Source organism: Ambystoma mexicanum, chromosome 13 (genome assembly GCF_040938575.1).
Source record: "Ambystoma mexicanum isolate Mex_15411 chromosome 13, UKY_AmexF1_1, whole genome shotgun sequence".
Lineage (NCBI taxonomy): Eukaryota > Metazoa > Chordata > Amphibia > Caudata > Ambystomatidae > Ambystoma > Ambystoma mexicanum.
Window position 1 is genome coordinate 658,750,412 of NC_090938.1, and position 15,866 is coordinate 658,766,277.

General features: G+C 46.0%; 1 protein-coding gene across 1 annotated transcript in view; it reads right to left on the reverse strand.

Annotated features, from left to right (window-relative positions):
- The window catches only part of KPNB1 (karyopherin subunit beta 1), a 182,191-nt gene that overhangs the window by 124,601 nt on the left and 41,724 nt on the right, over positions 1-15,866 (reverse strand). The window contains exon 5 of the mRNA XM_069634658.1: positions 2,686-2,838. Within this exon, the coding sequence (XP_069490759.1) occupies positions 2,686-2,838 (153 nt within the window). The remainder of the gene's footprint in view (positions 1-2,685; positions 2,839-15,866) is intronic.

The following is a 15,866-nucleotide window of genomic DNA, read 5'->3' on the forward strand; positions in this document are numbered from 1 at the left end:
CCGGATGTCTGGATTTTCTGGCGCGGCGGCCATTTAATCGAGCTGCCTTCCACAGGCCTGCGTCGTGTTGCTCAGCTCACTGGGCCCCGCCCAGGACTCGTCAGTGTGGATCATGGGGCCTACCCTGCTCTTCAGGCCTATGCCCAGTAGTCGTTACGCCATCGGCGGAGCTGCCGGTATAACTGCATATAGATGCCCCCCCCCCCTCGGATATAATGTTACTAGGGCGTAGCCCCTCGGGTGAAGGCCTGGTAAAAGGACCTTCCGGTCCCTCAGCACCCTCACCGGGAGGACCTGCAGATCCTCAGCCTCTTGGCCAGTAGCGGATACAACCTCGGTACTTGTGCTGGTACGAAGACCTGTGCGGTCCCTCCCGTGCAGACGAGTCCCTGGGAAGGAGTCTCACTTGCGGGGTGCACTGGAAAAGGCAGCCCTACCCTGGGCTTGGATCAATGATAGAAGAGTCCTTTAGGTACTCTGGAAGCGATCTGTGGAAGAGCTCCCTCCTGGCCAGTCTGTTGAAGACCTTGAGGAAAGCGCACTGCATGAGTTACAAGCTTGCCAACTGTGGTCGGGGCCAAGGCACTGTAGGCAGAAGGTGTGGGGGTCTTTAGTGGGGAAGAGCCCGTTACAGGATGGACACCTGCTGAGCCCGTTGCAGGATGGACACCTGCTGAGCCCTGTAGAAGTCGACATGCGCCGGGGAGGAGCGTGACGCCCGAGGACCGAGTACCTGAATGATAAAAACACAAAGTATACGCGCATGGAATTAGTGCTGATGAATTCGGCCTGTTCCCGTTGACGCGGAAAATGGGACTGAGGTATGGCCCCATAGGGCGGAGTCAGGGCTGCGCATGCTCCCAGGGATGCGCGCCTCGAAACTTAAAGAGGAAGAAGGTTTTTTTCTGGTGAACAAGTGTTTAGTCTGCCTCATGAGGGACGCCCATGCAGTATGGAGAAAAGGGGACGGACATTAGAATATGGTGTTTCTGGCTAAAGGCCATCATCCAAACTAACCTCTTCCGCTAATGTTTAAAAATGTATTAAACCATTACAAACTTGTTCAAATCCTAAAGGTAGGCTTCCACTGTTGCACCAATGATTTGCAATTATTTTTTTTAATTTTCAGGGCATCTGGATCAAGTCTAGCAACCATATTTGGCAATAATACGATCTGGGTGCAACAGAACTGCAGACGACTGTCAAAATAGAACACAAATCAAGTGACCACATTTCCTTGACTCCCTCAATACCAATCCTATCCAAAGTAAAAAAGCTTGGGGTATTTTTCAAACCCCAATTGTGTATGGTATCTCAAACTAATGATGTTGTCAGCTCCTCACGTTACTATGTCAGACTCCTGGGAAATGGTACCATTAGTCAGCGAAGAACATTGGAGTACTGTTGCTAGCGCAATCATTGGTGGCAAACGTGATTAGACAAATGGGCACCTACATCAGAGCCCCTAAAGTTAAAATCTAGCACCTCAAAACATTACACAATTATGGAAAAAATTGTTAGCAATTTCCTTTACTGGGCCCATTGACATGACAATCTTCTGCCAACTTCACTAACTGCACATAGAATGGAGAATTAATCATGAACAGACTAAGCTATAAACAATAATGGTTAACCACAATTTGTCAAAAAAACTACACCAATGTGCAGCGTCACTTCTAGAAATTGTGTTGTACTACCCAGATTTAAGCTGAAATCAATAAGGAGCAAAAGCTTCACTGTACAGGAAGAGTGTGAAAGTCTCTGCAGGAGCCTAGTCTAAAGCCAAACCTTAGGCATTATAAATGAGAACTAAAATTCTTTTCCACAGGCATTTGTCTCATATAGGCATTACATTATCTTGATGTTTGTGGGTGTTGAGGTGGTTTTATAAAGCTCTTTAACATGAAGGCATGAACCATCATGTGGGAAGTTTGGAATCCTAGCCAGATCAATGGCAGATGTTAAGGACATTGTGTGGTATAAAACAATAAAATCAAAAAGAGGAAGGGTCCTGCAACCAGCATTCTAGTTGTACGTAGAACACAGCTCGCCTTAACTTTAGTGTTAAACATATGCAGACTAGCTCTAACCCACTGCATGATTTTGGTCCAATATACGACTGCTGCCGCCCACCACTCCTTGCCTCAGAAAGGTCAGCACTGCTGCAGACAGTGCTCCATGCCTGAATACTACTTTAGGCCCAACAATGATGGTGCTCCAAGGACCTGGAAGGTAAACAAAAACTAGCGTGCTACTTAACACGTGAGCTAGTTTGTATCACAGGCCGTCTGCTGAACAAGGTTGCTCTACACGTTCGAAGCACATGGACCTCTCACTCGACAAGATTCATAAAAGCAGCAGCAACCGAGCTCTCAAAGCTTTAATGTAAAAGCTCCTTCTAGAAGTGGTAGATCTAGAGATTTTCCTGCATGGCAGCGCATTTTCGTTTGCCGTACCGATCAGCAGGTGCCGACACCTGGCAGTTGTTACCAAGGGTAGAGAAGCATAAGCAGAGTGTGGCAGACGCTGCTTTCTGCTCCGAGAGTAGTGGGAACATTGTGGGTTCTCAGCTGCCAGCTCTGCGCTTTCACTCCATCACAGTAACGCATGGATAATGGGTGGCACCCTCCAACTATTCAGCGGGCAGCAGGTTAAATTGCTTCAGGCAATCAATTTTCAGCTTACCTCTTTGTCAAAATTGGCTTTTGTGAACTCCAAAGAGTTCAGCAATGCGTTGGTGGCTGCCAGCTTCACATTGTTGCTAGACTCCTCCTTCCTCATGCCCTGGATGATGGCTGTTAAGATCTCATTGGATTTGTCCTGGAGCTGTTCTGGATCCTAAAACAGACAGACAATGAACACCGAATGCATGTGCACAACACAGTCAACATTTTCACTGCAAGGCAAATAAACAGAAGGCAGATTACCAAGCAACCACCACAATGGACAAAGCTAGACCAGGGACACATTTCAGGTTGCAAGCTCTAGCCAGGCATAAACGATTGCAATCTCCAATCTCCTTCCACATAGAGGATACAATTTCTTACTCACCGAGTCTTATCGCTAGGCAGCATTGAGGCCTGCTAGAAATCCCTAGCCTGCTGCCTGAGGGAGGAGGGGGCGGGGGGGTTGAAGCATGCAGTCTAATACTAAAAACAGAAACTAGGTCAGTTGGCAATACTAAAAACCTGCTGCAGCAGTGTTGGTTTGTCTGGATTCTAGGTGACATTTTAGCCACTGGAGACCATCAGTTTTAAGGTGCATACTTTGAGGGCGGCGGTGGGTCTCATCAAAACAGACAAGCTCTTGTGAGTATACTTAAAACCAGAGCCTGCGTTATGGAGCAGTACAGCATGGCTCGGCTGGTGGCCTGCTGTGAAAAATAAAGCAATACATGTAGTCAAAGCAAAATGACCAAAAAGTGTTAACCTGGATAAATCTTACAGGCGTGCACTACTTCTGCTGCAAAATGTACAACCACCAACGCAGCAAATTTACTTAAGGTGACAATCATACACAGAGCATGTAGCACTTTTAAAAATATACTACTGGAGGCCACAATCTCACAGAACATACATGCAAAGTATATTTTTCTAAACAGCTGCTTGCTTACTACAAGAACGCAACCCTATCATGCTGCAATATTGCTTGTAAAAAGAAAAAAACATTAACACGAGATATCTTTCTAGCAATTTAAGATTAAGAACCAAAAGCAAATTACAAATACACTTCGAAATGTGGCATAAACGAAGTCGCTCAACCGCCTCAGTTAAGGCACTCTTAGCAAAAGTGGAGCACCGCCAATTCAGATTAAAAACAAACACAAAGGGTAAGTTAGCATTTTTTTTTATAATGTGAAATACTTGGCGCCTACCTCCTGTCAGGCAGGCGGGTGGTGCTTCCGGCTCATTTCTAAAAACTCCTGCCTTCCTTTAATAATTGTGTTACCCGCTTTATAAAAATAGGTCGTTTTCCAAACGCTATGTATTTGAATATCTGAAGAGGCTTGGATAATGTCCCTTTTGCAAACTTGAAAACAGATCCTGTAAGCTATCGACCAATAAAGTTCCATTATCTCCTAAAAAGGATTAACAGAGCTTATCAATAATACCAGGAATTTGTGAAACACAAGGTCTTGGCCTGTAGGCAATCAGGTTTCAAACAATCAATGGCACTGAAACAGCACTTGATTTGAAATCAAACTTTCTCAGATTGATGTGACAATGGTGGACAAGCGCTACTTCTACCTAGACTTATCAGCTGCCTTTGATTTGGTAAATGAGATTATTAAATAAGATTCATAGTAATGACTAATCTTCCCGACCTGTGTCAATCCCAGAGCTTTGATTTTACAGTGGATTATTTTCCCTTATACCCGAATGGGAACCTTTTTCCACACACCGAATCGTTTTATGGGTGTCATTTTTACTACTCTCCATAGAGTTTTTTAAAAGTTATCCTTTTCGACAACTTCTAGCAATAAGTGCCTGTTAGGGAGAAAGCACATTTCCCTTCACCTTAGAGACACCCAGCTCTTCTGCTGGACTTTACCCTGGAGTGAGTGAGACCCTTCTGAACCCACTCTCCCTCATGTATTTTGACCCGATTTGGATTATGTGTTGCCTGTTTTTTTAGTCTGACAAACCCCATAGACTACTTTGTGTATGGAGCGACATGGCACCTTCAGTGCAGTGTCAAAGATCCTTTAGATTTCTCATAAGGTTTAAAGACTGTGTGAACTACTGTTCCCCCATGAATAGTAAAGTGAAGTGAAATTGACTTCACTTACCTATGTAGGTCCAGCACACCCAATCTTATGTGGAGTGCTGGGGGTTTACATAGTAGACCCTTATCCTACATTCGCATGTAAAAAAAAAAAAATTTGACATGCGTTACTTACCGTAAAAGCATTTCTGATTTGTTTCTGCTTAGATTCACATGCTGTGCATAAAGTCTGACATCCAGTGGTCACCGCAGAGTATTGCATTTTGTCTTTCGAGAATCGAAAGGGGACGTCGACATGGGCGTGCCTGTAACAATATCCCTAATGTGACGTGTACCCAAAATCCCTCAGACTGTATTTTCTGCCGTGAGGGATACGACTGTCGTGAGTACATAAGAGAAAATAGTAAAACGTCCATGTTCCTTCCACTCAAGCGGGGAGGAAGGGTGGGCGCAGGTGAATCTAAGCAGATACAATCATCAGAAATACTTTTACAGTAAGTAAGGCATGTCTTCTGATGCGTGTTAATCTGCTTAATATCACATGCTGCGCATAGACTAGCGAGCAGTACCCGGAGTTGGAGGCGGGTTGTGAGAAGGAACAGTAGTGAAAAGATGTCTTAGTATTGCTTGTCCCTCCTGAGAATCAGACCCAACATGAGCGTCTAGGCAATCGTGTTTTGTAAAGGTGTACAGCACTCCATGTTGCCGCTTTGCAAATGCACTCTAGGGGAACATTTGCAATGAATGCTATGGAAGCCACAGTGCCTAGAATGCGCTCTAGGCTTGAAGGGCAGTTCTCTTAGCAAGAGAGAAACGGAGTGATGCCATTTGACAATCCACCTACAGATCGTAATTTGGAGACCGGTTCTCCTTCTCTACCTGCTGCCACTGAAACGAAAAACTGATTTGTCTCTTAGTGGTCGAGTTCTTTCCATGTAAAACATAACTGCTCTGCGTACAGCCCTACAGATAAGGTGTGTATTGGCACTTTTACGCACCAGGAATTGGCAAATACTCCCAAAAAATAAATGGGGAGTAAAAATACTCCCAACAAAAAATAGGAAAAAGACATGTAGAATCGTGCGCTCCTGCTTTCACCCATACAGCTCCATGGATATGTTTCCACCAGTAGTGCACGCAGTACCACAGGAAGAAATGAATATTTCAACAGCCTAATTGGAAGAAGTAAACATGTATCTTTTAATGTGTATGAATAACAAAGGGCAAAGAAATACATATTACAAAAAATAGTTTGTTAAAACATATTTGACTTGCTTATAAAATACTCTCATTGGGAATTGGACTTACATTTTTACTCCCTAAAAAATCATTTTACTCCCAACTTTAAAAAATGTTGAGTAAAATACTTCCAAATCCAGTGTGTGCAGGCTTCCTTCTCCCATGTTTGAGGGGTTCTGAAAGAATGTTGGTAGTTTGATGGATTGGTTCACATGGAACTTTGAAATGAATTTAGGTGCAAACCTAGGACGAGTGCGCAGAACCACCTAATCTCTGAACTGTAACAAAGGGGTCTAGAACAGAGCTCTTGTAGTTCACTGACTCCTAATGGAAGTAATGGCTATTAAAAAGGCAGTTTTGTAGGTGAGATTTGAGACTTGCTTTATGCATGGGCTTGAAAAGAGACCCCATAAGTCTAGTTAACACCACGTTTAGGTCCAATCCAGGAGCTGGGTTAGAAATGGGAGGGTGAATTCTCTTTACTCCCTCCATGAAAGCCTTAATAACTGGTATCTTCCACCGCGACACCTTTAGTTGTGATGTAGTGTAGGCTGAAAGAGCCACTAAGTGAACATATAGAGTTAGAGACCAGGCCCGAGTCAAGTAAATGAGTCGGGTACAAAACAATGTGTAGGAGAGCAGTCAATGGGGTTGATGCTCTTAAGAGTTGCACCAGATGACAAAACGCTTCCACTTACTGGAATAGCAATATCTTCTGTTAGGTTTCCTTGCTTCTCTGAGTATGTCCATAGCAACTCCCTCAGAGATGAGGTGCCTGAACTCTGACCTCAGGAGCCAGGCCGCTAAGTTCAGTGTTTGCAGGCATGGGTGAAGTGTCTCCCGCAACATGTTTTACGGGCAAGAAAGTTTCATTGGAGGAGATGGGGACATTTCCATCAGATGAGCGAACCAGGGTTGGCGGGGCCACCAATATCATTGTGACCATCTTGTTGAGTAGGGGAGTCGGGGGGGCCGATTTTGGGGAGTGTAAACAAATTTCCCTGACCATGTTATCCAGAGTCCAATCCCCTTGGAACGGTTCTGGAGTACCTGGCGGCGTAAGCTTGGCATTGGGCGTTCTCCAGAGTTGCGAACAAGTCGATCTCTGGGCAGCCCCATTCTGCGAAAACGTTGGAGATGTCCTTGTGTAATCGCCATTAGTACTCCATGGGTAGTGGGAAATCTCTGCCGAGTATGTCTGCCAGAAGATGGAGTTCCCCTGGAACATGATGTGACAACATGAACATGCGTTTGAGAGCCCACTTCAAAAAGTTCTGGGACAGTTTGGACAGCCCTGGAAGGAGAGTGCCCCCTTGTTTGTTCACATAGTACATGGCCGTGGTGCTGTCTGAGGATCAGTACCGTCTTTCCCTGCAGTTGTGTCTGGAAATCTTTCAGTGCTTTGAATACTGCCAACCGTTCCAACGGGTTTATGTGATTGGATACCCTGTCTGACGACCAAACTCTCTGCGCTTTCTGTTGAAGCAGGTGAGCTCCCCACCCTGCGAGAGATGAGTCTGTAGTTAGAGTGGCCTCCACTGCAGGGGTGGTGAAGGATTTCCCCTTCAAGCGGTTCTCCTCGACCACCACCGTAGTGAGAGAACTAGGGCTGGCGAGACAACCACTAGATCATCCCATTGTTCGCTGGCCTGACACCACTGGGGATTTGAAACAGCATGGTTTGGACCCTCCCAGAGGGTAAGAACAATGCCATCCTTTGTTCGATTTAAAGCCCCTAGGAACTGCTTAACCTGACTGGGGTCTAGGCTGGATTTCTTCTCGTTGATCAAGAATCCCAGACTGAATAAAAGACCTACAGTTCTTTATTATTTGACTGACATGTTTCATAGTAGTCCCCTGTTATGAGCCAGTCGTCGAGGCAAGGATAAACTGGAATGGATTGCCTGCACAGGTGTGCTGCTGCCACTGCCAGTACATTTCTAAATACCCTTGGTGCAGAGGCTATGCCGAAGGGTAGTACTTTGAACTGATAGTGCTGGTCTTGTATCATGAATCTGGAGTTATTTTCTGTGCGCCAGCAACATTGCAATATGAAAGTATGCATCTTTCATGTCCAATGTTGCCATGTAAATCCATGTGTGAGCAGTGGAATTACCCCTTGCAGCGTGACCATACGAAACATTTGGGGCTTCAAATTTGTTCGCTGGGTGCAAATCTAGTACAGGGCGCACGGTGAGATCCTTTTTGGGTACAGGGCGCATGGTGAGATTCTTTTTGGGTACAAGGAAGTACACTGAATAAATACCCTTGTTTACCTATAGAAGAAGAGGTACGACCTGTATGGCGCCCTTTTCGTGCAGGGTTTCAACTTCTTGTAGCAGGATGCGCAGATGTTCTGGCATCAGGTGTCTTGCTCCTGGCTGTCTGAACTGGGTCCAGCAGAATTCTATACAGTACCCGTGGGAAACGGTTTTTAGCACCCACTGGTGTGTAGCTATCCCCTCCCACGCTTGAAGAAATGCTAGCCGGCCCCCGACAGGGGATGCATAGGAGGGGGGCCTGGAATTTGAGGGGTAGAATTCCAGCCCCTTCCTTTACCACGTTGTTGTCCCCTTGTGGGATATGGGGGTGGTGTAATTGCTGGTTCCTTAGGGAGAGAACCAGTTATTTCCAGAGCCATACTGATTGAGGGGAAACGTTGGCCACGAAATGAATGTCTATTCCCACTCCTATTCCCACTCCCCCCTTCTTTGTGAAGGTCTCTGGGTGATCTGATCCAGAGTCTTAATGGTGGCATGCTTCTTTGCAGTTTCGAGGGCTTCTTCCACTGCCTTTCCAAATAAATGAGTTTCCTCCACTGGTTTATTTATTAGTGAAGCTTGTGTCTCTGGCTTGAAACCAGAGTTCCTCAGCCATGCGTGCCTTTTCAGGAAGGTACCCTGAGCCAAAGACCTTTCCGGCCGTCTCTGCTGCATCCAAAGTATTTTTAATCATACCTGGTTAACTTGCCTGCCCTCTACCACCGTTGAGCAGACGGGCTCGCAGCGGTTCAGGGACATCTTGAAGGCCCTCCTGTAGCTTAGCCCATTGTGCATCAGCATAGCTGGGCAATAAAGTTATATTGTTTGCAATGAAAGTGGAGTAAGCCGCCGCAGTGATCCTTTTCCCCAAGAGCATAAAGTCTTGCACTCGTAAGGGGATGCCTCCCCAGTAGATCGTGGAAACCCTGCTCTTTTCCTGGTAGTTGTCACAACCAGTGAATCTCGAATAGAATGACCCCTAATGTAGAAGGGTTGAGAGACAAACATTTTCAGAATGTTTGTTCCTCACTACCATGGTGCTTTTCTACTGCAGGCTGAATCCCCAGTTGCAGTGCAGCACCCATGGGTGACAACTGTGCCATAATGGCCCCCGGTCTTTTTTTCCCCTCACCATTTTTCATTTGAGGTCTTTCTTGGGTTTTACTCTGTGCGTTGAGCCAGGTTTGAGCCCTTGATAGTTTTGCCTTTGGCAGGTTTCAGCCCTGAAGCCCACCTCTGGCTCCAGTGTGTCTGGAAAGGCAGGATGTGAGGGAGGTTCCCGAAACTCCCCAGTCCCGATTGGATGGCTGGCGTTCCTTTCAGGACAGCCACACTGCTGTATGATCGACAGCCTAGGCTGTGAATGATTGGGAGCCGCCTGCTTAAACAGGCAAGGGTTTTGGGACTAGAGGCAGAGTCGCCCACTGGGAGAAATACCTGAAGAAACTGAGCAAAGCTTGCTGACCTTTAAATTGCCCAGTGAAGCCCTGCTACGCCAACTCTTTCGCAATTCAACAGAAGCGACTTCTTCCCTTGGGTTAGTGGGACCAACCAAAAGACAAACTCCACTGGACCACATTCCCCGATTGGCTGTACTGTTGCTGCTGCAAGAACAGAGTGCCATGGTTAGGGGGGGCAAATGAGAAATCCGTAGTCCAGCGCAACATTCGAAATACGGCCAGAAGCTGCAGGAGTCCAAGGACCCTCCAGGAGCAGGACAACCAGAGCTAGAGTCCCCTCAGAGTGCAGGGCCCAAGGAGTGACGGAAGCCCAACCGCCATCCGAGATCTGCATCTGTGCCGTTTACTAAGCGCCAAAACCGCAAAGAGCTGCTGAACCGAAAAGAGCCTGTAGCTGCAGACGACCTCCAAATTGCCACTGCAGGAGTAATTTGATGTCCTTGTCTCCAGACGTCCTTGTCCCCACGACTGAGGCTCAGAACACGTGTCCTGCCTCGCTGTAACAGGACCAAATTCAGTTGGACCACTCTTCAAAACAGAGGTACTGTTTAGACTTGGGGTACTTGCCTCATTGTCTTGTAGCTGTGCTTTTTTAAAATTAGGAATTGCTGTGGCTTACCTTTATAGTGGATTCCAACTCTGCTTTTCACAGGCATAACAGTTGGCGACCATACAAGTGATTTTTACAAACGAACATTGTGCAAGACTTAATAAGTGCCTCAGCTCTATAGACAGTTCATTGACTTTGGCTATCCTGGCTCCCTGCAGGCTTTAGCCCATGGACTGATATTTCTGTCCCTCATAAGTGGTAACGTGTTTTAGACTTATTGCTGGGAAAGTCTGGTCTAGATTTCATTGGAAGATTTAAGTTTCCTCACATACTGAGAGAACCTGTTTACCTTCCTGCAATCTCAGAATCAAATTATAATCAGTGCGATATATAAATCACATTACTGTCCTTATGACTAAAGGCACCTCAGAGTGCAGAAGTGTGTAAGAAGCATAACTAAAAAGTGTACACTAACTTGTGCTTATCCTGAATAATATTTTTATGTATATTTATCTTGTTACATGAAATGCCTTAACGAATGCTTATAAATAGTTAAAAACGTTTTTCAAATAACAGAAACCTTCGATGTAAGTGTCACTTGGTTACCTGCATTTACAACTACAGCTTACATTTACCCCTCTTGCAATAGGCCCGGCTACTCAGTCACACTACCAAATTGTGTAGTATAGACCTATACCAAAAAGGTGGGTTACCCAATACCAATTCTCTCCACAGGCGTAACACTGACGTCCTGGAACACGGCCCACGTGCTGTAGCAGAACTAATCCATCTAACCATCGTCCCATCTTGATTATCGACGCAGACTTAGATCTTTTCGACGTACCTGCTCTCACACCTTGAAGACTGGGCCAGTAGCTCATCTGCTGACCAATTTCAGTCTGGCTTTAGCAACGGCCATTCCAACAAGATCAACGGCCTCGCTCTCAAATGTGTGCAGGAAGAGGCCTGGAAGAGTACCTACATGGCTGCGATCGATCTAACTGCTGCATTGGACTGTTGAATGGGGTAGATTGTGGGCCAAATTTGGCTCCTAAGACTTATTAGTGGAGTCTGAAAAAGGTGGTATCCAAGTTCCTCCTTAGCCAAAAGTGGGGACCTCAGAGAATTTGATCTTACAGGGGGGCGGGGAGAGGGGGTGAGACAAGGCTGTACCCTTGGCCCCCTGGCTCTTCAACCAATCTCTCAGATGTTGCGCTCTCGCTTATGAAGAAAGGGCTGGTTGCACCAAAGATAGGCATGGAAAAAAAAAAAAAAAGATTGTATGGCTTGCCTATGCAGATGACCCGATTTTTGATCTTACTAAGGTGGAGATATAAAAGGCATCTTAACTTATATGCCAAAGACAATGTGTTAGTCATCAATCCTATTAAAACTAAGATCCTTTCCTTCGGAAAAGAGGGCAGAGACCATCGGGCCTGTTGGCAAAGTTGGTGGTATCCCCTACAGCTCATAGTGTCAGATATCTGGGCTTCAATTTTGCAGATTACCAAGGCTCCAAGGTAGTCATTGAGCATCTGCTACAAAAGGCGAAATTGCTGGAAGCACAGATTGTTAAAATTGATACAAAAAGTTTGTTACATTTTCTCTCAAGCCTTGAAAGTAAAATCGTCCCCAAACTGGTCTATGGCCTAAAATTAAAGTCCAACAAAGTATGTAAAACCCTCAATAGAATTGAGGGCCGTATTTGGAGGAGAATATTGGGGGTCCCGAATGCGGTACCCATGTCAGCTATCCACTTTGAATTGGGGACTGTTTTCTTGTGGGCACGGGTACAATGGGTTTCCATGTATTCGAAAATCAAGGCTCCAAACCCGAATACCCCGTACCATCTAGTGGGAAGAAATATGAACTTCTCTCGGGTACTTATCTCTATAAGGGATAGATCAGAACGGGTCCTTGATGAGATTGGTGTGACTCTGGAGACCTTGATTGAGAGCCCCATTTGACTTTGATTGGACTCAGGCCAGCGGACTTCCATTCTTACCCCCTCCCTGAGCAATTTGAAGCATGAGCACAGATGTAGAGGCTCTTTAACCAAGATTTTGCTCCAATTCCCAAACAGATTCTATAGAGGCATTCTGCTCAGGGTACGGTGGAATGTGCTCCCCACCAGGGAAATTAAAGTGAGGTGGTCACTAATGTCAGTGTAAGCTGCATACTGTAGGTTTTGTACTAAGAAACTGCACAGTTCGAGTGTGTGCCACTAGAGAGCATAAGAGCAAAATTTCTCATGCCTTTGAATGTGAATTGTATAATCTATAATGAGTGGGTATGTAAGCGCTGCCTCTACATTCATAATATTCATGAGGGATTTGCCCTTTCGGGTTTCATCTATTTGTAAAGCCGAAGCATCAAAACTTGTTTGAGCATTGATTCTATTGGCCATGGGTCATGTTTCATGCAATGCTAATATATCTTTTTCTAAAGATCAAGTTTTTGCTTGATACTTATGTCCCAGTGTTCTAATTTTTATTAGCCAAGTTAATTTATTAATGTATGTTACGATTTACATGTTTCCGTTTGTTCTTGTGTAAAGGGTTAAGCAAACCAATTGCAAAAATATATTCTTACTTAACGGTGCCTATTGTTGCTGGACTGCCGTATGAGTTCCACTTAACTTTCTCTTGCTAACACTGTTAAAACTACAGGTTCCAAGGGCAGAAAGGATCTTTGGATCCTTTTAAACATTTTATTAAGTGAGACCAGCACTCCCACCTTACGTAGAGTGCTGGGAGTGTCCCTTTCTAATTTTAAATATAACAAGGACAAACTTACCTTTAATGGTGGGTGGCAGTGAACCTTTTTATTAATTCAGTGCACCTTTACTGCGGGCTATTTGCACAGCCCCGCTAAAGGTACCCATTTTACCAAAATGGCCCCAGTCTTAGTGTTCTGTCCTTTCTTGTTCTTCCCCGACCTCCACGGTGGGAAATTCCTGTGCGATTTTTTTATCTTCAGCTAGAGTCCTGTGGACTCCCAGCCCAGGCTCCAAGTGTCTGAAGGCAGGAAGTGAGGGAGTCCAAAACTCTGCAGCCCTTTGAACTACATTCTTGCAGTCTGGCTGGAAGACAAACTGGGAGGCTGGCTGTCCTGAAAGGATTGCCAAGCCAAGCACCCCACCTCCCCTCCCAAGTTTAAATGTTGCAAGGCTGTTTGAATTGCTCGGTTCCTGCATAAAAGTCAAATCCTGGAAGCTGAAGAGTTAGTTGACCACTGGAAGTAAAACCAAATAGGAATATTAAGAATTTGCAGCAGAAACGATTTCCAGAGACTTCAGTCTGCTGTGTAACCGGAGCCTGTGGTGACCCTGCCTTCCAATCGACCTTGGGATTCCGAAACAACCCTGACCCAGAGCCTGGTGAGACCCAAGACGACCTGCATTTTGAGCCATCCCACACCATGCTGCGACCTTGCAGAGCTGCAATACCACCAAAACCCTGGGCCCTCCAGCCATTGTGTGATGCAGTCTTCTGAATTCCGAATCTCGCTGAAACAGTGTGCATCCTGCTGGATCTCCAGAGACACTAGTGCATTACAAAAAGTCCCCTCACCAGAGTGCTTGACCCAGCAAACGACGAGAATCCAACCAGCAAAATGTGCTACTGAAAAATGCGCTAAATCCACAGAGCCACATCCAGCCGTGAGGAAAACCTTGCCTCAAGCCTTCCGTGATCCTTGCTGCAAAAATCCATCCAGTGTCCAGTCTTCTGATGAAGAAATTCAAAAACCAGGTACTGCTGCAAAATCCTCTGTGCCGAGGTACTGTGCTGGCTTGGGTATTTACAAGTCCCTTGCGATTCCAGTGTAGCTTTGGGGTGCTTTGTTATTGGGAGCCTTCTCGTCCAGTGCACCCATGCCCCTGGTAGAACCCTCCTAGGGAGTCTTCTGTGAAACCCCTGGACCCTCAAATAAATGAAGTACTTGTTCTAACAGTCTTCATTAGGAAATCGGACTTTTGCTACTTAAGAACCTATCCTGAACTGCCTGTTGGACACTAGACCCTAGTGAACCCCCCCCCCCTCCACCCCTTTCTGCCACTGAGATCCTCATGCTCTAAGAATAAGGGAACGACTAAGGATTGGGCCTTTTGCCTAGAAGAGAGAATGAGCGTTTGTTACTTGCAAGAATGAAGTTACAAAAGTGATTACTTTAGAAATGTTTTGCCATTCTGAAAATTATGTAACATCGTTCTTTCCTTATTCTAACAGAAAGTAGATGTAAGGTTATATTACTCACCTGTGATTTTGAGTCCGTCCTCTCCCTGTGCGGATACTAAGGAGGCCACTACTGCTCCTGCCCCCTTGTCTGTCATATATGGTCGACCTTTCTCATCTTCGAGAAAATTGAGACTTCAATCCTCCTCACCCTAAGAATCTTAAAGGACATCACACTGCATATTTCTAGTTGGATTACGGAGGCAGTCAATGACTCTTGCTATTCAGACCCTTTTCCCACAGAACTCAGTCAATAGTTATTCCAATCCTGAAGAAACAATTTTCAATCCTACTGTGCCTGACAATTTCTGCCCCATCTCACTTCTTTTTTCTTCCTTCTTACGCATTTCCTTGAACATTCTCTTTTCTGCAACCCGTGCCAATCAGGTTTTCGTCCTGGTCAAGGAACGGGGTGTGTGTTGGCCTCTGTGCATGACGACCTGTCCCTGGTGCCCCGATTTTATTAGACCCATCAGCGCCATTCAACACAGTTGACCATCATATGCTGCTGGACTGCCTCGTCCTTGCTGGCCTCAGGGCAGGTCCTCTTGGTTTGCCTCTTTTCTGATGGACCGTAGCCAGCCACTAACCCTCTCCTCCACTGCTACGTGTTGGGTGCCCGAGGGCTCCGCCTCGTTACCCAGCATTGTTCAACATCTATATACAGCCTATTGTGTTGCTCATCCGCTCCCACGGCTTCTGGTGCTACCCCGATGCCAATACACAAGTTGTCCGGCCAGATGGGCGACATTTGGCTTGAAGCTTAACTGAACAAGACTGGTCTACCCCCTGCACAGCCCCAACTCTGCTTCCCCCCCCCCCCCACCTGTCTGGTCCTCTGCTTTCTGGCCTGCTCAGCTTGGTCCCTGCCCCAAGCTTGTGCTCGAGGTACAGAATCTGGGGCTCCAAATTCTTTTCTTCGCGGTCTACTTGTGCTCAGGTAGGCGCATCTTCAGACCGAGTTTTTTCAACTCAAGGTCCTGCGCAAAGTTCTACCTTTTCTTCCGGCCCAGGTTAGGCCTGGGGTGACTGCCTCCTTGGTTCTTAGTCGATTGGCCTACTGCAATACTCTCCTGCACAGCCTTTATATCTATTCGGTCGATTATAGCTTCCTCAGAATCATGCTGCCTGGATCTGCACAGGCACCCCTTATGGTTCACATATTTCACTGGTTCTCTGCTCACTTCACTGGCTTCCAATACTTCAGCAAGTGTAGTTTAAATCACTTACCATGGTTCATCTAGCCTTTTTACGGCATGGGAACAGAATATCTGCAGGAATAATTCCAGCCTTACTTACTGGCCCAGCTGCTTTGTTCCAAGGACGCTTGCCTCCCATTGGACACTCATTACTGCTTTGAGCAGGTTGGGGACGATCTTTTCAGTGGCAGCTGCCA